We start from the raw sequence: 22,945 nt of genomic DNA on the forward strand, positions 1-22,945 counted from the left end.
ACGAAGCTTGGACTGCAGGTTAGAGACTGCCTTCCGAACTCGGGATTGGTATTAGAGTGTAAGCAAAGAGAAAGGGGCAGGGTAGTCCTAAGTGAAATACCTGTTCTGGTAGAGTTTTTAGTCAAATCTAATGTAGGTGCTGCTGAAAAAATAGCATAATCAGTAGGGCATATAAAATATTGCATGATAACTATAAGAATCAATCCGTTGAAATTGGAAAAGATTAGGAAGAGAGGCTGGAATAGCAGTTTACAAGGGAACAGTGGGAGGACATATGTATGGCTCCCAAATATGCAACAAAGTGCAGACGGATTTCTGCACAGAAGTGTTTGCATAGATATTTCTGTACCCCAAGAAGACTTTAAATAATTCTCAAGTAGATAGCAAATGTTGAAGGTGTGATGAGGAAGAAAGAATCAACTGGGGACATGTTTTGGGGAATATAATGAGCTGGGAGGTTTTAAAAAATCCCTACAGTGTACTTTGTCAGAAATATTGGGGGAGCAAATAGCTATAACTAAGGAAATGATTCTTTTGAGCTGGGACACAGGATCTGAATTGTTTAGGCCTAGTAAGGCCCTATAAAGATTGATTATATTGCCTGCCAAAAAAATCAATTACTAGAACATGGAAATCAAAATATAAAGCCAACTGTATTTGAAGCACTGAATAGTGTAAAAGTAATAAAAGAGCTGGAGATGAGATCTTTAGAAAAGTGAAGGAGCAAATTACATAGAAATAAATTTAATTTGTGGGAACAATACATGCAGAATAATGTTCAGGAGGAGGAGTGAGGTTTAAGAGAAGGCAGGAATTGAGCTGTTTATGTAATGTTGAACTAAATGAGTTGTTATAATGAAAGAAAACATATATGCAATGTATAATGTATGTAAGTGAAAAAATGTTAATACGGTTTGTTTTTTTCTATTAAAGTATGTGTGCCTATGCATTAAGTGATAATTTGATAAAGGGGTTTAAAAAAAGAACATATAACAACGAGTTTTCATCAGGGACCCCTGATCATCTTTATTTGTTCTATATGAATTTTGAGCTACTCTAACGTCCTTCTGGTTATAAGGAAAAAAGGGCAGAAGCATAAAGTGTTCACGCAAACAACAAACAGATGCTTCACTCTGCCACATTTTCTGTGTGTGACAGCAAAGTGTACCTCAACCTTTAAAGACCTTTTAGCATTTTACTGCTGTTTTGATGGATGGCACTGGCCACTGTTGTCCTGCAGTGTGAGACTAGAGCTTAACGGTGCTGAAAGGTGCTTAACAACCTTTCTTATGCCATAAAGGTGCTTGACAAAGTTGTCTTTTTCTCAAATTTGGATGAAAATCATAGTTGTCTATGTATTACAAAGAAATGCTTGTCCTTTCACAATGTCATGAATTTTATTTTTCTCCTGTAGGCATGGGCAAAGGCAAGTGGACATTACAGACCTGAGGTTGACAAGAAAGATAACTCAATATGGAAGAGAAATTTTCGGTGTGCAATGAACAAGAAGAAGCAGCTGATTCGTTTAATACACGACAAAAGTAGCGAATCTGAAAATCCTCATAAAGTGTTTGAGTTCAGTGATGGACTTTGTAACACTTCCAGTAAGTATATATGGATATGCTGTCTTGGAAAAGTCTGCAGAACATAAGCCTTACTTAGCTATATATGCATATATATATATATATATATATATATATATATATATATATATATATATATACACATGCACACCTTTTTCTTTTTAGCTGACTTTTTGGGCATCAACCACCAGCTATATCCTGTGTCTCTTGCCAGTTTCTGTAGCATATGTGCATATTATCCATTCCACCCCCTCCGCAGTGGTCATTGTGCTTTCTTTACGTGGATTTGGTCACCAACTAAATGGAGGAATCATTTGTGCACCTTAGGGAGGGTGGGGAGATAAGAAGTTCTGCTACACTATTCTGAAACTGGAGGCAATTTTTTTCCTTACTTTATACTTTCACTCTACCCACCCCCCAAGCAGACACACTAGATGTGCAGAGATGTCAGTGCAGTTTGGGTGCATGTTTCTAAACATACCCATCTTCCTCTGCGGAATACTGTTAATCATACAAGATAAAATCCCAAACATTCCCTGAGAGAAAGTGAGTTGGTTGGTACTGCTCTATCCTCTTCCATGTGACCTTGTGACTGTCTGAGTCTATGCAGTGAGTAAACATGTATGTGTTCATTTTCAAAGCAGGTTGCAATGCATATTTTAAACTTTTTTCCCTTGTCCCTATTTCTCACCATAAATAGCTCGAGTCTGTAGAAAGTAAAAAAAAAAATAACATTAATGTTCTTTTTGCCAAAGTGTCATTTACTACTTTTGTACTGTTAACCAGTAAATAAACTTGTCGATTGTTGATTCCTTTTCCTGTTGTAACTCAAGCCATAAATGTAAGGGTAAATATGATACATATATCAGCAGCTTAGAATTGTGAACTCAGTCAGCATGTTTTAAAGAAGTGAGATAAACTGGTATGCCTGTACAAAACTTAAGGACAAACAGAGAGCACGCAAACTGCATATGGGCATTAACCAGATAGTAGAACTGCACCCTGTACCCTGGAGGCACCCTATATCCTGAAGCTATGAACCAGTAACATCAGCTACTGAGCGTCGGTGCCACCCAAGATGCAAATGATTGTCACAGGTAGACCTGGCATGACAAAGTGGTCAGTTTATTTAGTCATTTTACTGACAGGATAGGAAAAGTGATCCAGGACTATTTTCAGCCTTGGCAGTGACTATAAGGCAGTGAAAAACATTGATAACATATATGAGTAATTACAGATAGATGTACTCCATAGCAACAACAGTATAAATGCCAATATTAACTGCCTGGTGTAGAGGTATAAAGCCCTGACTCTGACCCAGTCAACCTGGGTACAAGTGCTCATTAGATTAATGATGGACCTGGGTAGGGGAGGATGCGACTTTGCAACCAATGCCAGTTCATCCCTCCTAGTGGAAGAGGAGTGATCCCAGCCTGATAATTTACCACTAGCAAATGGAAACTTACTGGCAAAGCAGTGACTTATGACTGATGGGACACACAGGGAGAGTGGGATCCCAAACGGTGCAGAACACAAAGCATAGATCGACATGCAACAGCCTATAAAAAAAAAACAAGTAAAGGAAAATGCCTCAAGCCTCTCCTCACAGTGAAGGAACTTAGGTCAGTAATTATTTTGGTTAGGAACCTATGTTATCTCAAAGGGGGTGTGTACTCAAAAAATGGATTAATTAGGGTTGCACAAAGAGGGATATTTTCTTTTGACCTGGATGATATCCCTTTAGATACAAGTGGTGCAAAATAGAAGGATTTTTTTCTGACTACTTCTGCTACATGGTGGTCAAAGTAGGGGAAATTATCAACCCAGGTTTCCAAATCCATGACTAGATTATCATTTTGGAGTGGGATATGGCCTGTACTCTATTTTGAAGGGGAGTGCTGCCTACCGAATGTGACACTACTGTACTTTTCTCATTTAAGTTTTATCCCTTTTACCATACACCACTTGTTTATAAGAGTTAGCTCCTCCTGTAACGACTGGTTATCAGAGAAAGATTTGACAATAATGCCCAGTTTGCAGCAATCTGCAAACTTAATTAACCAAAGATCTTGATTACCAGTCTGCAGGTTAGGGAAGTAGATACCAAAAAGGGGAGGGCCTCAGTTCTGAGTCCTAGAGCACATCACTAGCTACCTTCTTAAATTCTGAGCCGGCACCTGCCACCTTAACTGTGGGTGTTCTTTCCTTCAGCCAGTTGGCTGTCTGCTTCACCATGTATGGATCCAGTTTTAAGACACTTGGCTTCTTTATGACGCTAGCATGGTGTGTAGTGTCAAATGCATTTGCCAGAGCCAAATAAGCTGTGAGAACCAGTATGCCAGTGTCAACAGCCTATGTGACCTTCTCAAATAAGTTAACTAAATTGAGTAGGAAGGGTCTCGCTTTGACAAAGCCAGACTGATGGGGATCTAATCTGTTAAGGATTTTGATGTGGTAGGGCCATCATCTAATGCATTTTGCCATACTTAAGGAACAAAGCCTGTGGCTAAGCTCAAGTTAAACAGTTTTAGGAGATGCTCCACAAGAACATGATTGGGACAATTCATTAGGCATCCAGGTGAGTTATCAGGATCCATGGAAGTAATATTTTTGGTTTTACAGAGCACCTTCAGTACGTGTTCCATTGTGGTAGTAAGTGGTTTAATGGATTCAGGAATTTGTGGAATTAAGATAGTTGTTTCGGGGGTAGAAGTTGTCACTAAATTAGAGTACTAGTGCATGTACTATTTCTGCTGGGTCTGACAGGGTGGCAACATTTTGAATAATTTCAGAAGACTGCCAGGTGTTACTTCTTTGTTTCATAATATTACTAAATAAGGACTTACTGTTATCCTTGGCTCCAGAAGGTCATTAAATAGCCAAGTTGCCTTAATAGTAGCTTTTAGTAACTTACTGATACTCTTGATGCAGGTTTTTGATATGAGGAATTTTAGATGTTTTGTATGATTCAGAAGTTTTTTCTCTTGCTATAGAGTTTATTTAAACTGGTGGACCACCAGCGTGGTTTATTCTTGAACGCGCCATTATATTTGGCTCTAGTAGTGACTGACAGGCTCTGGAATGTACATATGTGGGAACAGAACTTGATTTGCAGTACAGGGAAACAAATTAACCCAAGACCAAAGGGAGGAGACTGGCAGTCACGAAGAGAAAAAGGACATAAAAAAACAAACAATGTAAGAGTTAGATCTCCGACATATTTATCGAGAAACTACTGAGCCAGAGAAAATAATTAAAGGTAACGACAAAACTGCAGTCCTGTTGATAAAGTCCAAGTACTGGGTACCCACACAGATAGCTCTCAACTGTCCTTGATATTCAGAGATGTCCATGATTTTGACTCTGCCTCTCTTAATTAGGGTTGCCACCTTTTCAAATGCCCAAAGTGGGACATTTTTGGTACAAACATCAGATTTTGCAGGCTGAAACATTCCCACGGCCAGTACAAAGGACAGAATTTCACTTTATTGCCTAAGTAAAAGCTTATTTTTGTAGCATTTTAGTTGCTTATTCTGTTTCTTATAACATTTAGGTGTTTCAGATACAGAATAACTGTTTATGCAACTATTACATAAAATATAGGAAATAATTTTGTCCTAAAATCTCAGGACATTTGCCATTTTTACAATTGTTTTGCAGGACACAACTGCCCAAAGAGAGACTGTCCCTCGCAAAGTGGGACAGGTGGTAACCCTATTTATTTATTTTATTTTATTTTATTTTACATTTGTTGACCGGGCTAGTCTAACTGGATATATGTCCATTTTCAGTAGAGGCCCTGGGAGATAAGCTCAGAGGAAACAAACAAAATCCATATACAAAAATTAATGTAAACAATGAGCATTGTAGGTGCAGTACAGAGAATAATCAAAGAGGTCATTCGTTCATAACATAGTGCAAAATATACAGATACAATTAGTACAATACAAAATGTAGTTGCAATACATCATAAAGAAAAAGATGGAAGCTGAATTCTACACTACATTAGTATACAAGTGGTCATAAAGAAAAGTAGGAGCTGAAATTATACAATATATTAGTAAAAGTAGTCTCCTTAATGAGATTCTGAAGATGTAAGTAATAGTATAGAAGGACAAGGTAATTTGATATTAAGATAAGGAACTTGATTACTGAGAAGAGGAGGGTAGGCTGAACCAAGTAAGAAGAGCTAGTTGATCAGTCAGGTTTAGTACAGGGGCACAACCAGTGTGTTCTGTGGAAAAGTTTCAGTTTGGTTTTAAAGAGTGATATAGAGGGAAGAGAGGAAAGTTCGTTAGGAAGACGGTTCCAGGAATTTCCAACAGTATTAGAGAAAAGAGAGTCCCCAGCCCTGTTGTTTGATTTAAAAATATTTACAAGAAGTTTATGTGATGATTGTAAGATCTTTAGATTGTTGTAGGGGGTAGTGAGGGTAGATAGTATAGGGGTATTGCTAGGTTGGTAAAGGGTTTTATGGGTAATGGTCAGTTGGTGGAATTTAAGCTGATTTTATAATTCAAGCCATCCTAGCTGCTTTAGATTAAAACAGTGGTGGGTTCTGAAAGGGTTACCTGTAGCAAATCTGGCTATGTTATTGTAGGAGTTTTCCATTTTATTAAGGTTGTTTTTAGAGAGATTAGTATATATGGGTGAGGCATAGAGGAGAGTAGACATTAGATGGGTGTGAGCAATAGTTATTCTAGCTGCAGGAGAGAGGAAGGGTTTGATCCTGTAGAGAGAGCCTAGTTTTCTATAAACAGATTTTAGAGTATTGTTAATATGGGTGTCGAAGTTAAGGTTGTTATCTATGGTGATAACTAGCAATTGGATCTGGGGATATGAGAGTACAATTATTGGATGTTACTGTGAAGTCTGTTGGGGGGAACTTACAAGTAGGAGTAAAAAGGAGGAATTTAGTTTTTTTGGAGTTCAGAAAGAGACAGCGCTGTGTAAACCATTGTTCAACTGTGTTAAACACATTTTGGGTAAGGGAGTGAAGTTCAGATATAGATGTGGCTGAGCATATAAGTGTGGAATCATCTGCATATTGTATGCATGTAGCTTGGGGGATTGCGAGGTGAAGGTCGTTGATAAATATAGAAAACAGGAGCGATCCTAATATGGACCCTTGAGGAACACCAATGTTAATGGGCAGAAGGGTAGATAGAATGTTATGCCAAAGTACAACCTGTTGTCTGTTATCTAAGTAGGACTGGAACCATTTTATAGTTAGTGCATCTAGTGACTCTAGACTCTAGTGTCTCTTAATCCATCCTGAAAATGGTGACTTTTCGAAAAAATGGTGACTTACACTTAAAAAAAAATAATGGCAGTATTTAGAGTTGTAGACTTTTTTACTTCAGAAAGTATATATTAGTTCACATTCTTTTATTCTGTCCATGTCTCAAGTTAATAGTACTTATATTTTAATAGTGTCTCTGACTTATTTTATTTATTTATTTTAACATTTGTTTACCGGTAAAGTCTGACTTGGAATGGAGCCAATTTTCAGTGGCAGCCTGGGGAAAAACATTCCAGACACATGATTGTCCCTGATTATTTATGAATTTGATCCTGAGTCTCTTGAGATTTGTCTCTGACAGGATGAGACCTATTCTCAGCCAGTACATACCAAAACAGTCATGCGGTCACATGTAACAAGCAAAGAGGATATCGATATTTATGGAATTGTGCATGTCAGACGCAGAAAGAGTGCAGGCTATCCGAACACTTCTGTAAGTGTGGTGAGACGATTCAACTGGCACGCATGCTTTGTGGACAACAGATAATAAATAAATAATATCTGGGGAGGTACAGAGACAGAGCATAGCTGTGACAAGGAATGCTAGTGGTATTAAATGTAAACAACAAAGGTAGAGACCTAAACATGGGCACAAAAGCATGTAGAGTCCTTGTTGTCTCTCTAGCGATGGGGATCACAGTGATACTTGTGATTAATTAAGCTAGGTAATGTGCAGTTTAGAGCCAAACATTAAGGCTACGATCTTCCTACTAGGTTCATAGGTTCATAGGTAGGTACTAGGCTATTGGCCCTAGGGCCTATATAAGCCTAGCCAAAGGTACCCTGGCTTCCGCCACCTAAGAAAATTATTTTCCTGTGCCAGTGTCAAGCAGAGCCACAGAAGTGATCCCCGGGGTGAATTTCCTATCTCCCATCCAATCAATAAGATTTTTCTTGAAGTGTGCTAATGAGGAGCTTTGTTTGATATAGATAGGTAGTTTGTTCCAGAGTATGGGAAGTCTCTGGGACAGGAATCTATCCCTCCAGCATGTTCTGTTTATTGTGGTGACAAGGTTTAGGTCCCTAGACCGTGTAGCTTGTAGGGATTGGGATTTCTTTAAGTGGAGCATGTCTAAAGCTCTGGGTTTGACATAGCTTTGTGTGTTAGGCAGAGATCGCCTCTGAGTAGGCGATATGCAACGGAGTAAAGCTGCAGTTTTTTGAGACAGTCTGCATAGGGCATCTGTTTGAGGCTGGTAATCCTCTTTGTGAGGTATTTCTGTGGCCTTTCCAGTTGTTGTAGCTGTCTTGTGAGGTACATACCAAAAGGGGCATTGTACTCTATAATGGGTCTAATGAGTGACGAGTAGAGGGGAACAATGACCTCTTTTCTCCTGGATGAGAAACCTTTTGAGATGAGGTGTGCCACATAGAAGGATTTCCTGACTACTGTGGCAATATGATTATCAAAAGAGAGACTACTGTCCACTTGTGTCCCAAGGTCTCTTATCACACTTTCTGTGTTAAGTAGACTACCGCCTATGTGGTAGTTCATGGGTACTGAGTTTTTACCAAAAGGGATGACAATGCACTTTTTGGCATTGAGCTTGAGGCCATGGCTTTGACACCAGGCATCTGTCTCAGCAAGGCCCTTTTGTAGGATATCCACATCTTTTGGAGTTTTGATTATGGCTCCTAGTTTGCAGTCATCTGCGAATGTTGTTAGCCAAAGACCTTCTGTGTTGGCCTGTACTTCAGAGAAGTAGATACCAAACAGGAGAGGACCCAGGACTGAACCCTGTGGTACTCCACTTGTCACTGGTCTGAAGTTGGATATGGAGTCTGCTACTTTCACAGTGTGGGTTCTGTCAGTGAGCCACTTGGCAACCCATCTTGTGACATAGGGATTTATACCTAGTTTAGTGAGTTTATCTATAATTCCAGAGTGTGGCATGGTGTCGAAAGCCTTGGCGAGATCTAGATAGGCTGTGTGAACCACCTTACCCTCATCTACAGCTTTGGTGACTGCTTCAAAGAAGCCTATCAGGTTTAGGAGACATGATCTGCCTTTTACAAACCCAAACTGGGTGGGGTCCTGAGTTTGGAGATTACCAATGTCATTGTTTATAAGTACCGTGATGATACGTTCCATAGCCTTGCAGACCAGGCTCTTTAGGCTAAAGGGGTGGTAGTTTCCAGGGTCTGTGGTGGCTCCACCTTTGTGGAGTGGGATAACTGTCGCTGTGCGCCATTCAGTGGGCACATAGCCTGAGGTGAGGCTATAACTGAACATGGTACTTAGGTGGGGTGCCAGTTCATTCTGTAGTTGATGTATAACACTGCCTGGGATGTCGTCAGGTCCCATGGATGCTGTGTTCTTGGCTTTGGATAGTGTGTTTCTTACCTGTGCAACCGTGATTACAGGAACTTTGCATTCTTCTGGTATAGAGATGGGCCCTTTAGGGGATGACATGGGAGTAAAGTTAGTGCTGAACCTATCTGCCAGGATGTTGGCAATATCAGTTGGTTCTATATATTTAGTGCCATTGTGCTGTAATTCAGAGCAGATCTGAGTGTTGCCATTGAGAATCTTGACATAGCTGCAGAATGGTTTGTGCTTGTCTTTAGAGTCAGTGGTGATTTTGTTTTCATAACTAGCTTTGGAGGATTTTATGAGGGATCTCAGCTTCTTACTGAGGCTGACCAGGGAGTTTCTCCAATCATGGGATTTTACTCTTTTTTGCAACAGTTTCTTTCTTCTGTTGTTGTTGAGTTTGTTTATGGCAGGGGACCACCAGATTGGCTTCCTTTTTTTGGAGGATAGCATCTTGGTTCTGTTAGGGATTGCATGATCCATGCATTCACGTAAGTGCTTATAAAGTGCATTTGTGTAGGATTCAGCAGTCATACCGCTATTGTCCGTCAGCATGGGTGTCGTGAAGTTTGCCACTTCTGTCTTAAGAAGCGTGAAGTTGGCTTTGGAGAATTTGTTTTACTGTGGTTTCCCTAATGAGGGGATAGGGGAGGGATGTGGATGTCTAGGGTGATTAGCTTGTGGTCGGATCTGACCAACGAGGAATTGATCTCTGGTGTGGAGCACCGGTTGCCCATGTTGATAATAACCAGGTCTAGGATATTGCTGCCCCTGGTGGGGGTGTGGATAAGTTGAATTTATGAATTCCAGAAAACATTGAGCACAAGAGTTGGTACATGAGTAGTTTTCCCAATTAATGGTAGGGTAGTTGAAATCGCCCATTATTAGGGTGTTAGGTTGTACCCTAATATTTTCTAGTGTATTAAGAAATGAGGAGTGGGAATCCTGGGGCATGGTGGGGGATTTGTAGCAAGCTACAATTTGGATTGCGTTCTTGCCCAGAGTTAGTTGCTCTTGGATAATCTCAGATGCATTATGCTGAGCAACTAGCCTGGAGGTGTGGGTATCCTTAATGAATATGGACACGCCTCCGCCTTTAGTGTTTCGGTCCAGGTTAGGTGGCCTGTAGTCTTGGGTTTGATTCCCTCGGTCTTCAGCTGCCTGCTGTATGACTGCAAGCAAGGTATCTAAGTAACCTTATCTGTTTGAGAAATAAGTAAAATAAGTAACTTTAAGTAAACTAGTAAGGCATCTGAAAGGCTAAGAGGCTGCCAAATACTGAGCAGGGAATACAAAGGAGATCTTGGGGGCATGAATGGGTGGGAACAGATATGGAATATGTTCAGGTGAATATTAGTTTAGACAGGAAAATGCAAGTAAAGGACACAGAGAGGAGATGCTGTGGACTTGTAGTTCACCTTGGATTTTTAATAATGCACAACAAGGCCTACAGTAAAGAACTAGTGAGAATGCCAGATAGCATAAGTCTAATTAGGGTTATCAGTGGCATGTAACTTACCAGGGTGCTGCATGGCTTGGGCCAACTGATGTAGAGCACCCAGGGTACCTTATGATAGCTGATCTTTGATTCTCAACTCATTTGGCCTCCAAGGACATTTAGCTAATCCAGCATGTTGTCTGAGAAATGGAGATTTTTGATCTCCAACAGCACGGACTGTCTTACTTTATGACAGGAGACACATACATTCTGATTTTGGATCATAGGTAATATGGAGGTGAACAGGAAGTTGGCTTTGCAGGTAGTAAATAATCCGCTGGTTACATTCAACTTGATGTAGTGAAAATCTGACTCCATGATTGTACAGAATGTTGTCGTTTTGTTACAGGTGTTAGCAGTTAATGAGACATCCTGAGGGTTAGTTTCAATTAACTAGCTAGGGGAATTAGGTTAACTTTGAAATAAAATAAAAAAAGGCTACTGCACAAGCTGTGACCAAATCATCCATTTAATGGAAACAAAAGCAAAAACTGAAACAAAGACTAAGCGTTCACCCTCATAATAGTTAGGACTTCATCAGAGTACAGCCTCAAACTGATACAACCCTTAAATAATGCAAAGATCACATGTTTCATGATGTCATCACTTGCATTAAGGAATAAAATATAAAATATAAAATCAATTGTACAGTATCTTCCTCATAATACATATAGTTAAAAACAACATTTAAGCTGAACATACACAAACCATAGACAAAACTGTTAAAAACATTTTTTTAAAAATGTGTGTATGTAAACTGTATTCTTGTAATGTCTAGCACCCAAACAGGGACTTGAACTCTAGACCTTTGAATTAAGAGTCTAATGCTCTACTGACTGGGCTACTGTTTATAATTTAGCTGCCCTTAATCTCAGTAGACCACTGAGTGAGCAACTTCCATTAATGCCTTGTGGAACTGTAGCATCTAATCTAAACTGCCATTCAGTTTCTAATTTGTCTAACCTGAACTTTATATCCCCTTCCCTTTCAGTAGGTACAATTCTATCTATGACAAAGAAAACAAACCTTTTAAAATTTGTACATTTCAAACGGGACCATGCAACATTAGAGGTACAGAAGTTGCTAGAAAAAAGAGTCATCCAAAATGTCCCGCAGATCAAGTAGGATCCGGAACTTACTCAAGGTTCTTTTTAATTCCAAAAAAGACAGGGGACTGGAGACTCATTTTGGATCTCAGCAAATTAAACAAGTCTGTCAAGAAATCAAAATTCTGGATGGTGACACTGCAGTCAATGCTCCCCTTTCTGGAGAAAGACAATTGGATGTGCTCAATAGATCTCCAGGATGCGTACTACCACATAAAAATGGACAGGCAATCCAGGAGACACTTACGCTTTTGGCTGGGATCCAGTCATTACCAGTTTCAAGCTGTGTCCTTTGGTCTCACTACTGTCCCCAGAGTGTTCACCAAATGCATGGCAGTGGTTACAGCTCACTTGAAGCACCTGGGATTCCGTCTGTTTCCATACTTAGACAACTGGCTCCTAACCGCCACCACCAAGCATCTACTAGTGCAAGCAAGAAACGAAACCATCCATCTCTGTACCAAGCTAGGCATTACAATAAATTTCAAAAAGTCTGCCTTGTTGCCTTCACAGTGTCTTATATTCTTAGGCGCAGGGTTAGACTCAAGGGAAATGCTGGCCAAACTTACCCCCAATAGGATTCAGTCCCTACACCGTCAAATCAAGAACTTAATATCCAAAAGAAGAGTGCAAGCAAAGACTGTCTTACAGGTTCTGGGCATCATGGCAGCTGCTATCAATTTAGTACCTCTAGCGCGTTTACACATGAGAGTCATTCAATGGTTACTTTTCTCCCAGTGGTCCCTGCAAGATCTACCACTCTCACACAAGATCACTATCACAGAGTCATGCAAAAAGGACCAATGGTGGTGGCTTCAAATGACTCAGTTGACCACGGGACGTCCATTTGTTTTTCCACAACCAACAGGCACACTGACCACGGATGCTTCTCAGATAGGGTGGGGGGCATTATCTGGGAAAGACTGTCCAAGGCATCTGGCAGGAACATGAGAACCACTTGCATGTCAATGTCCTAGAGAGCAGTATTTTACGCATTGCAATTATTCCAGGACTCTCTCCCAATAGGAACTATTGCAACATGTCAGTAGTGTGCTACATAAACAAACAAGGAGGAATCAAATCCGACCCTTTATGTCGAGAGGCACAACGAGTATGGCAATGGGCTGTCGCTTCTCAACATTTTCTGACAGCAACGCACATCCTGGGGAAATCCAGTGTGATAGTGGACAAACTCAGCAGAGCCATTCTGATGCCTCACGGGTGGTCCCTAAAACAAGAGGTTGTGGAAGAGATTTTCCACAAATGGGTCAGCCCTGCTGTGACCTTTTTGCCACGTTCATGAATGCCAAATGCAGCGGCTACTTTGCCCTGATTCCCCCTCCGTTGAAGTCACCAAGGGATGCGCTCATACACGATTGGCCCCGGGGATTACTTTACACCTTCCCTCCCTTTTCCTTGATACCAAACGTTCTTCAGAAAGCCAACATGTTGAGAAGCACATTGATTCTTATTGCTCCATATTGTCCTTCTGTGGACCCACCTCTGAGAGGAACTGTGGATCCTGGTTCCAGTTCCAGACCTTCTGACCCATTCGTCAGGGACGTTCCATCCATCAATCCAGACCCTAAAGTTGACAGCGTGGCTGCTCCAGTTTCACAAATAGCCAGGCTCTGTGACATCTCCCAGGCAGTTAGACATATTTTGATTTCTTCCCACTAGCCTTCTACCAGAAAGCTATACTCCAGCTAATGGAAAAGATTTTCACACTGGGCCTCTGAGAACAGTACAGATCCCTTTTTGGCTGCCATCACTACAGTGCTAGGATTTCTTGCTAAACTTTTTAATGAGGGGCAGCAGCTACAATTTGAGTCCAGCTAGCCGCTATATCCAACTTTCATATTGGGGAAATGGAGCTAAATATCATATCCCACAAACTCTGTAAGGCCTTTCTGAAAGGGACCTTCCTGCTAAGACCTCCAGTCAGGGAACCTCCAGCTCTATGGGATCTAAATTTTGTTCTAGCCTCCTTAATTTTGACCACCTTTGAACCTGCATCATTATGTGACTTAAAGTTTTTGTCATGGAAGACACTTTTCTTGGTGGCCATCACCTCTGCCAGACGAGTGTTGGAACTCCAAGCTCTGGCTATATGCCCTCCTTACATAGTTTTTCACAAAGACAGAGTTTCTTTCTGTACTCATCCTTCCTTTCTACCTAAGGTGTGCTCAGAAACTGATCTAAATCACTCTATCGAATTATCTGTGTTCTTCCCAGACTATGGCAACAGGGCAGAATATAGACTACACCAGTTAGATGTGCATAGACAGTTGCGCTTCTACATGCATTGAACTAAAGATTTCAGAAAGTTGGACCAATTTTTTTGTGTCCTATTCAGAGAAAAAGAAAGTATTACCAGTATCAAAAGTGACACTGTCAAAATGCCTCACAGATTGTATTTCCTTCACATATAGAGCTCAAAACAGACAATTACCAGGCAAAGTGACCACCAGAGCTATTGCAACTTCTTCTGCCTTCCAGACCAGACTCCCTTTAGATTCTGTTTGTGCAGCAGCCACATGGGTAAGACCTCATACCTTTATCATTCATTACAAAGTAGATGTGGCCTCCCGGAACAGGGCTTCCTTTGGGTCCACTGTTCTGAGCTGCCCAAGAAAGATGGTGCTAAGGATGCTGTCCCAGCCAGCATAGAATGAAGACAAGTTAGGACAACATAACATTAAGAAGTTATGTACTCACCAGAACATTCCATGCTTGTTATCCATCTCACCTTTGTTCTTCCATCCCACCCTCCTTCCCCCTCCTTCACTCCTGGAGGATTGGGCGGATAATTCTATTTTTAATTGGATTATGGAGTCTCTGATTCCCTTCTGGGTCTTCTCCTCACAAGTTGGTTCTCTGTTGCACAATGTTATGCTTTCTCTTGCAAACAAGATCTGGGTTATACTCCCGGAACATCATGGGATAGGGCATAGCCTTGAGCCAGTGGAAGCTCTCAAGCTTTTGAATTAGGCTGAGTCGGAACCGGTGCTTGGTTCTGACCCCCCCCCAACCAGTATAGAATGAAGGCGAGATGGACAACAAACATGGAACGTTATGGTGAGTACATAACTTCTTATTTCTGCTTGTACTATGTATAGGAGCCTTAACTGTGTAGCTCTAAAATATCCATTCAAATCAGGTAATACCAAGCCACTTTGTTTTATTGGAAGGATCAGCTTATCCCACTTGACCCTTGCTCTCTTCCCCTCCCAGATAAAAACCTTCAACTCTTTAGTAATTACTGTCCACAATTTCTCCTCTGGTTGATGAAAATATGCCTGACCTGTATATAAAACTAAAAGGATTAAAAACATTTTCACAGCTTATATCTTGCTATCCATATCCATAAACAATTGCTTCCAATTCCCCAGTTTTTGTATTATCATTCATACAGCGGTTAGCATTGTCGCCTCACAGCAAGAGGTTCTCCGGTTCGATCCTCGGCTGTGGTGCCTTACGTGCAGAGTCTGCATGTCCTCCCTGTGGTCACGTGGGTTTCCTCTGGGTGCACCGGTTTCCTCCCACATCCCAAAGACATGGATTGGACACTCTAAATTGGCCCTAGGTATGAGTGGGTGCATGTCTATGTACCTTTCATGGAAGGTTGAGTGCCGGGCTGGCAACTCGACACTGTAAAACTCTACTGCCAAGAAGATTTGTTTAGTCTCTTCCCACTTATCCTTAGCTGCCATAACATAATCCTTTTAACCCATACTCCTAAGTACTTCATTTTGTCTTGCCCCCATAAATATGGATATTGCAGAACCAGTTTGTATGTGGGTACATAATTCACAGCTATAGCCTTTGTTTTATCTTCATTGTTTTAACTTCATTCATTTTATATTCTGAAAAGACTTGAAACTGTCTCAGGATGTTCTACAGCACTGAGATGTCCTTTTCTGGCTTTATCAGGTACAAAATTATTTCATCTGCAAATAAAGCAAACTTTTCTTGATTACCTTGCCAGTTTTATCCTTGCATTTCTGAGTCCCTTATTTTCTTTGCCAAAACCTCTAGATGTGCAGCATCTCTTTACCTATTTCACACACGTATTCAATTATCTGTTCTCTCTATATGAGCTCATATTAAAATTATCGCAAACAGTTTGACTACTGTGAAATGAGCAGGGAACACAGATCACTGACATTATGGGGAAGGGGTTTATAGGGCTAGGGGTGCTGATAGACCCAATAGGGATAAGAAGAGTCACAAAAGACTACAATACAGGTGAGGGTGATTGAGAGGCTATAAGTGTTGTGAGGCTGGGTGGGGGAAGTCAGGGGGAACCAATCATAGAGAGGGTCAGTAAGCTTGTGGGGGTATAAGTACTGTTGGAAAGAGAGGGATAGACAAAGACACTGACAGCTAATAACATGGGTGAAAGAGTTAGGGGCTTTGCTGGAGAGGATTGCAGCATCATTGTTAGGTTGGAGGGGGGACAGATGACTCCTGAATATCATTACAAGGAGTGTGGAGGGCTGCTTTAGTCAGGAAGGAGAAGGGAACTGAAGAATGTTAGTGTGACAGATCACAATGCTTCACATGATATAACCTGGGCGCACACTGCTCCTTGTGGGCTATCTTAACTTTATTCCACTCCTAGTTTGCACATCTTTTTTCACATTGTCAGTTGTGCTCTCATATTTAATAACTATTTTGTTGCCAATATACATACTTGCTAAAGCTTTGTTAATGCTGCATGTGTGGTTTGTTTTGTAAATCAGTAGTTGTACACTGGACTTTTCTTTCCTCTCCACCCCACTACCCATATATAGATATATAGACAAACATAACAAAGATAGAATTAAGGAAATAAGCTAGAAATGAAATGCTGGAAGGTCAAGACAAATGAATGAAGTTAAAGACAGCATGAGCATTGACAAGGAGATCAGAAACCGAGAGGGAAAATGAACAAGGAGAAAGAGAAGCAGCACCAGTATGAGAGACAGAGAGAGATATGGAACAAGATATGCTGGATGTTTATCAAAGGCATTTGAATAATGGGGATGAAAACCACGCCCTGGATGCCAAGGTCATTACTGTATTGTTTCCTCAGTGGAAAGAGGGAGATGAAGTGATAGTTCTATTTTGGTATTTGAACAGGTGTGTAATCAACACCAAACAGACTGAGGCAATGGGTGACAGTTTTAATTACTTTGTTCGTAGGTAAGACAATGTATGCATTATATAAGATGATTCATGCATACCAATGTGTTTATGCTAAAGATATATATGTTACCTGAATGCTTTAAGCTTACTCCTAAAGCTTATATGAAAAAGATTGCAGAGCACAGGAGAAAACTAGAAAATAGTGTCATTGATTTCATTGCAGAAATAAGCACTTACTTCAGTAAGTGGGTGAGTGGATGTCCATTTTCTAATTCTGAAATGTTGGGAGACCTACCTACAAGGGAGCAAGCACATAGTACTTTGCCTTAGGATATAAGAACCTGATAATAGCAGTAAAATGTTTTAGTCCCTTTAGTTTTATATACAGGCCAGGCATATTTTATACCAACCAGAGGAGAAGTTGTGGACAGTAATTTATAAAGAGTTGAAAGATTTTATTTGTGAGGGGAAGAGAATAAGAGTCAAGTGGTATAAGCTGATCATCACAACAGAACCAGGATGTTTAGGCTTTTCTGATTTGAAGGGATAATTTAGAGCTACACAGTTAAGTCTCTTATACATAAAACAAGTAGAAGGCTACAGTTTAAAGTGGAAAGGAATAATAATAAAGTGGAGGGGGGGTAATTCAAGACATAAAGAAAGAATGGGATTTTGGATTCAGATCCTTAAGGGGAACAAGAACAGTCATACAGAATATTATATTCATAAAATAGGAGAAAGTATACTAAGAACTAAGCCAACATGGGAATGGAAAAAGGAGATTCTACTGATAGGTATAACTGCAATTAGCAATACAGAGAATAAACAAGAGGGACTGGAGTTTACTGGAGGAAGCTGGTAAAGGAGTGGAGGTATTGGGAACAAATAGAGAAGGAACGGTAATAGAATGGGAAGAGACTAAGAAGACATTTGGATTGCAGGCCAGTGATAAGACTTCCCTATCAGGGACTGATATCTGAGTATAGACAAAGAGAAAGGGATAGGAGAATCCCAATCTAGAACATAAATTCTGTTATAAAAAGATAATTCGTAAAGCATATAAAATATTGCACAATAAGTACAAGAATCAATCAGAAGAGGTCAGAAAAGATTGGGAAGAGAGATTAGATAAGCAATTCACAAAGAAATGATAGGAGAACATATGTATGGCTCCTAAATGTGCAACAAAGTCTGGATCATTTAGGATTTTTGCCTGCAAGTTTTTGCATAGATGCTTTTATACCCAAGCATACTCCAAAGAATTTTTCCTCAGGTAGATGGCAAATGTTGCAGGTGTGATGGGAAAGAAAGAGATAACTGATAACTCATGTTTTGGGAGTGTAATGAGTTGGCAGACTTTAAAAATTCCCTACAGAGTACTCTGTCAGGAATACCGGGCAAGTAAATGAGTGTAACTAAGAAAATAATTTTTTGAGCTGGGATACATGTTCTGAATTGCCTAGACACAGTAAGGCCTTAGTACTTTTAATTCTGGTGGTTGCCAAAAAAGCATTTACTAGAAAATGGAAACCAAAATCTAAACCAACTATACATGAAGTAGTGAATATTGTAATGGAGATAAAAGAATTAGAAAAGGATAGGAGTAAATTACGTAGAAAAAATGAATTTATGGGAACAATACATGCAGAAAAATGCTTTGGAGGAGGAATGATGTTTAAGAAAAGGCAGGAATTGAATAATGTATGTAATTTTGCTTTGAGTATATGTGTAAAAACATGATAAAACATGATGATTGAATGAGAGAAAGTTGTTCACATAAGTACCCAGGTCTCATGACTGTGTCTGACTGAAGAAGAATACAGTTTTTACCAAAGGGGATGACAGTGCACTTTTTGGCATTGAGCTGGAGGCCAAGGCTCTGACACCAGGCATCTGTCTCAGTGAGGCCCTTCTGTAGGATGCCCACATCATTTGGGGACTCAACTATGGCTCCTAGTTTGCAGTCATCTGCAAACTTCATTAGCCAGAGATCTTTTGTGTTAGCCTGTACTTCAGAGAAGTAGATACCAAACAGGAGTGGATCCAGGACTGAACCCTGTGGTACTCCACTTGTCACTGGTTTGAAGTCGGATTTGGAGTCTGCAACTTTTACAGTGTGGGTTCTGTCAGTGAGCCAGTTGGCAACCCATCTTGTGATGTAGGGGTTTATACCTAGTTTATTGAGTTTATCTATAATTCCAGAATGAGGGATGGTGCCGAAAGCCTTGGCAAGGTCAAGATAGGCTGTGTGAACCACCTTATTCTCATCTATGGCTTTGGTGACTGGCTTAAAGAAGTCAGTCAGGTTCAGGAGACATGATCTGCCTTTCACAAACCCAAACTGGGTGGGGTCCAGAGTTTGGAGGTTACCAATGTCTTTGTTTATAAGTTCCATGATGATATGTTGCATAGCCTTGCAGACCAGGCTCATCAGTCTAATAGGGCAATAGTTCCCGGGGTCCGTGGTAGCTCCCCCTTTGTGGAGTGGGATAATTGGTGCTGTGTGCCATTCAGTGGGCACAAAGCCTGACGTGAGTCTATGATTGAACATGGTACTTAGATGGGGAGCCAGTTCATTTTGGAGTTCGTGTAAAACGTAGCCTGGGATGTTGTCTGGTCCCATGGATGCTGTGTTCTTGGCTTTAGAGAGTGCAGTTTTTACCTGCGTGGTTGTGATTACAGGGGCTCTGCATTCTTCCAGTATAGATATGGGCCCTTTAGGGGGTGGGGGGGTGAAGTTAGCACTGAACCTGTCTACCAGGATGTTGGCAATATCAGTTGGTTCTGTAATTTTCGTGCCATTGTGCTGTAACTCAGAGCAGATCTGGGTGTTACCACTGAGATTCTTGATATAACTATAGAATGCTTTCTAGTTGTCCTTAGAGTCAGTGGTGATTTTGTTTTCATAACTAGCTTTGGAGGATTTTGTGAGGGATCTCAGCTTCTTACTTAGGTTGACCAGAGAGCTCCTCCACTCATGGGATTTTACTCTCTTTTGCAACTGTTTCTTCCTTCTGTTGTACAGTTTGTTTGTGGCAGGGGACCACCAGATTGGCTTCCTTTTTTTTGGAGGATAGCGTCTTGGTTCTGTTAAGGATAGCATGATCCATGCACTCATGTAAGTGCTTATAGAGTGCATTTGTGTAGGATTCAGCAGTCGTAACTGTATTGTGCATCTGCATGGGTGTCATGAAATGCACCACTTCTGTCTTAAAAAACATGAAGTTGGCTTTGGAGAAATTTTTTACGGTGGTTTCCTTAATGGTGGGTGGGGGCGGGATGTGGATATCTAGGGTGATTAGCTTATGGTCGGATCTGACCAACAAGGAGTTTTCTTCAGGTGTGGAACACTGGTCACTCATGTTAGTAATGACTGGGTCTAGGATATTGTTGCCCCTGGTGGGGGTGTGGATAAGTTGATCCAGGGCATTTGAATTTATGAACTCCAGGAAGCGAGGAGCGAAGGAGTTGGTACATGACTAGTTTTCCCAGTTAATGGTGGGGTAGTTGAAATCGCCCATTATTAGGGTGTTTGGCTGAACCCTAATATTTTCCAGTATATCAAGAAAAGGGGAGTGGGAATCCTGGGGCATGGTGGGGGATCTATAGCAAGCTACAATTTGGATTGCAGTTTTACCCAGAGTTAGTTGCACTTGGATAATCTCGGATGCATTATGCTGAGCAACTAGCCTGGAGGTGTGGATATCCTTAATGAATATGGACACACCTCCGCCTTTAGTGTTCCGGTCCAGTTTAGATGGCCGAAAGGTGTGGTATGAATTATAGCCTGGTAATGCAGGGGTGCTCTCTGGAGCCTTGAATCAGGTCTTAGTCACTGCACAGATATTGATGTTCTCCATTTTAAGGAGTGGCTCGAGTGAGTGCATTTTGAGGTTTAGACTTCTAGCATTGAGTAGCATTACCCTCAGTTTTTCTTGCCTGTACCTGTTACGGTGGTGAATTTGTCATTTGAACCTTGCCTAAAAAAGGCACTATAGGGGTCGCAAGAGTCTTAGCCAGTATCTGGAATCCCAGGGGCGATAGGTGCAGGCCGTCTCTGGCAAAGCATCATGGTCTGTCGACCCTCCTCTTATCATGCTGTCTAGACAAAACAGCTCTACAAAATGGAAATGTAGTTAGGTACTTAGTTACTTAGGTTGATAGGTCCCTCTTTTTTGACCATCATGTAACAGCAGTTGTCAGGAAATCCTTTTATTTAGCCCAGCTATTTGCCAAAACAATATCATCAAGGTCTAAAGAGGTAACCACTGACTTATACTCAGTACTGGTCAGGGCAATTATTGAGCAGAATGCCACTTTGGGATGTAGCCCACTAAACATATCAACCAGTTAGAAAGACCCCAAAGGTTCCTAACCAGACAATCCATCCATCCATCCACAACCCCTTTTTCCCATTTTTGCACATGGGGTCTGGGTGTCAACACTGACAGTCATCTAGAACCAAGTTTTACACCATCATAAACCTTTTCCTAACCAAACAAATCACAGGCTTAAAATCCTTGTGCCACCAAGAGAAGTTGGAAGCTCTATCCCTGTACTCAAAATATTATAGACTTTTAGACCCAGTTGTCCTGGACAGATAATTGAAGCTTGGTGGTGGGATGGATTTATAATCCATTTACTTCCAATACTCTGGAATAAATGTGTCCTGCATGTTAAGTACTGTGACTAACATGTTCATAGGTTCATAGGTTAATACTAGGCTAACTGCCCTTGTGAGCTATTGTAAGCCTAGCCAATTATCCCTTGTGAGACTCAAACCCTGCACCCTGTGTTTTTAAGGCAAACACCTTAACCATTAGGCCACCCTCCCAACCCCTTGGATGGGTAGCCACAAATTTACTCCAGGATCAACCTGTATGGTACTGCTGGAAAAAGGAGGTGCTGCCTGAGGGAGGGTACTGACATGGTGAAAAAGGTCATGAGTCTCAGTGGCCTTGGAATATCTGTGAATCTATTCTTTTTAAGTAAAACATTTTTATTTATTTACTTTTAAGAGTTTGTGGCAAGTCTTCTATGCACTTACTTATTAATTGATAAGAGGTTATTTATTGCTAAATAGTGGTAAGCTGTTTCCAGCCAACTTTTATTTGGCCAGACTGCTCCTCTGTATACTATTATTTGTGTGTATGATTATTTGTTTTATTAGCAAGAGCAAAACAGTAACTGGGAGATCCCCAGCCTGATACTCTGAGGTGGTGCAAGTGGCAGTTTACTACCCTGGGACAAGACAGAAGCTTTTAGTGTTGTAGAGTACTGCCAGTCTTCCCTGGTGTGTGTGTGTGTGTGTGTGTGTGTGTGTGTGTGTGTGTGTGTGTGTGTGTGTGTGTGTGTGTGTGTGTGTGTGTGTGTGTGTGTGTGTGTTTTAATGATGAGCTGACTAGCAGTACTACAACAGTCTCAGTCATACCAGGCCACTTCAACAAGTATAAATGGAAACTGCAGCAGTGTTCCTAAAAGGACAACGGAAATCATCCGAGGACTCAAATGTTGAGACATGGCTGGGCAGCTTGTTTCCACTGAAACATGGCTGAAGCCTGGAGATAAAAAAAAACACTTACATAGTTTGGAAAAAGCCTAACCTGTACTTTTACATGGTTTATTTATTTAATTGTTTATTTTTGTCTGGGCTGAGATGCATTTTTAAAATACAGCAAGCAACCATTGTTTTAGAAGTGCTTTTGATGGTTTGCAAATGCACAGCATGCATCTGTGTATTTATTGTATTTGTTAACTTGGATGGTTTGACTTGGGCTAGGTGAATAAGTCCCTTTTCAGTGGATTAGGTACAACGATAAAAGAAAAAAACATTCAGTATAACTTTTGCTTACAAGTTGTTGTAGAACTCAGTATAACCTGTACTTACAAGTTATTCTAGAACTCATTATAACCTGTACTTACAAGTTATTCTAGAACTCATTATAACCTGTACTTACAAGTTATTATAGTACTGAGTATAAACTGTGCTTACAGTTGTTACAATGAGTCATT

The 22,945-nt window shown here is 40.7% G+C and overlaps 1 protein-coding gene across 4 annotated transcripts in view; it reads left to right on the top strand.

Annotated features, from left to right (window-relative positions):
• Nucleotides 1-22,945, top strand: part of LOC122811009 (interferon regulatory factor 3-like) — a 782,651-nt gene that overhangs the window by 267,767 nt on the left and 491,939 nt on the right. For all 4 annotated transcript variants that reach the window (XM_044082521.1, XM_044082517.1, XM_044082519.1 and 1 more), the window contains one exon: nucleotides 1,415-1,604. In XM_044082521.1, coding sequence (XP_043938456.1) covers nucleotides 1,415-1,604 — 190 coding nt within the window. The remainder of the gene's footprint in view (nucleotides 1-1,414; nucleotides 1,605-22,945) is intronic.

Source organism: Protopterus annectens, chromosome 9.part0, assembly GCF_019279795.1.
Source record: "Protopterus annectens isolate FY-2018-M chromosome 9.part0, PAN1.0, whole genome shotgun sequence".
Lineage (NCBI taxonomy): Eukaryota > Metazoa > Chordata > Ceratodontiformes > Protopteridae > Protopterus > Protopterus annectens.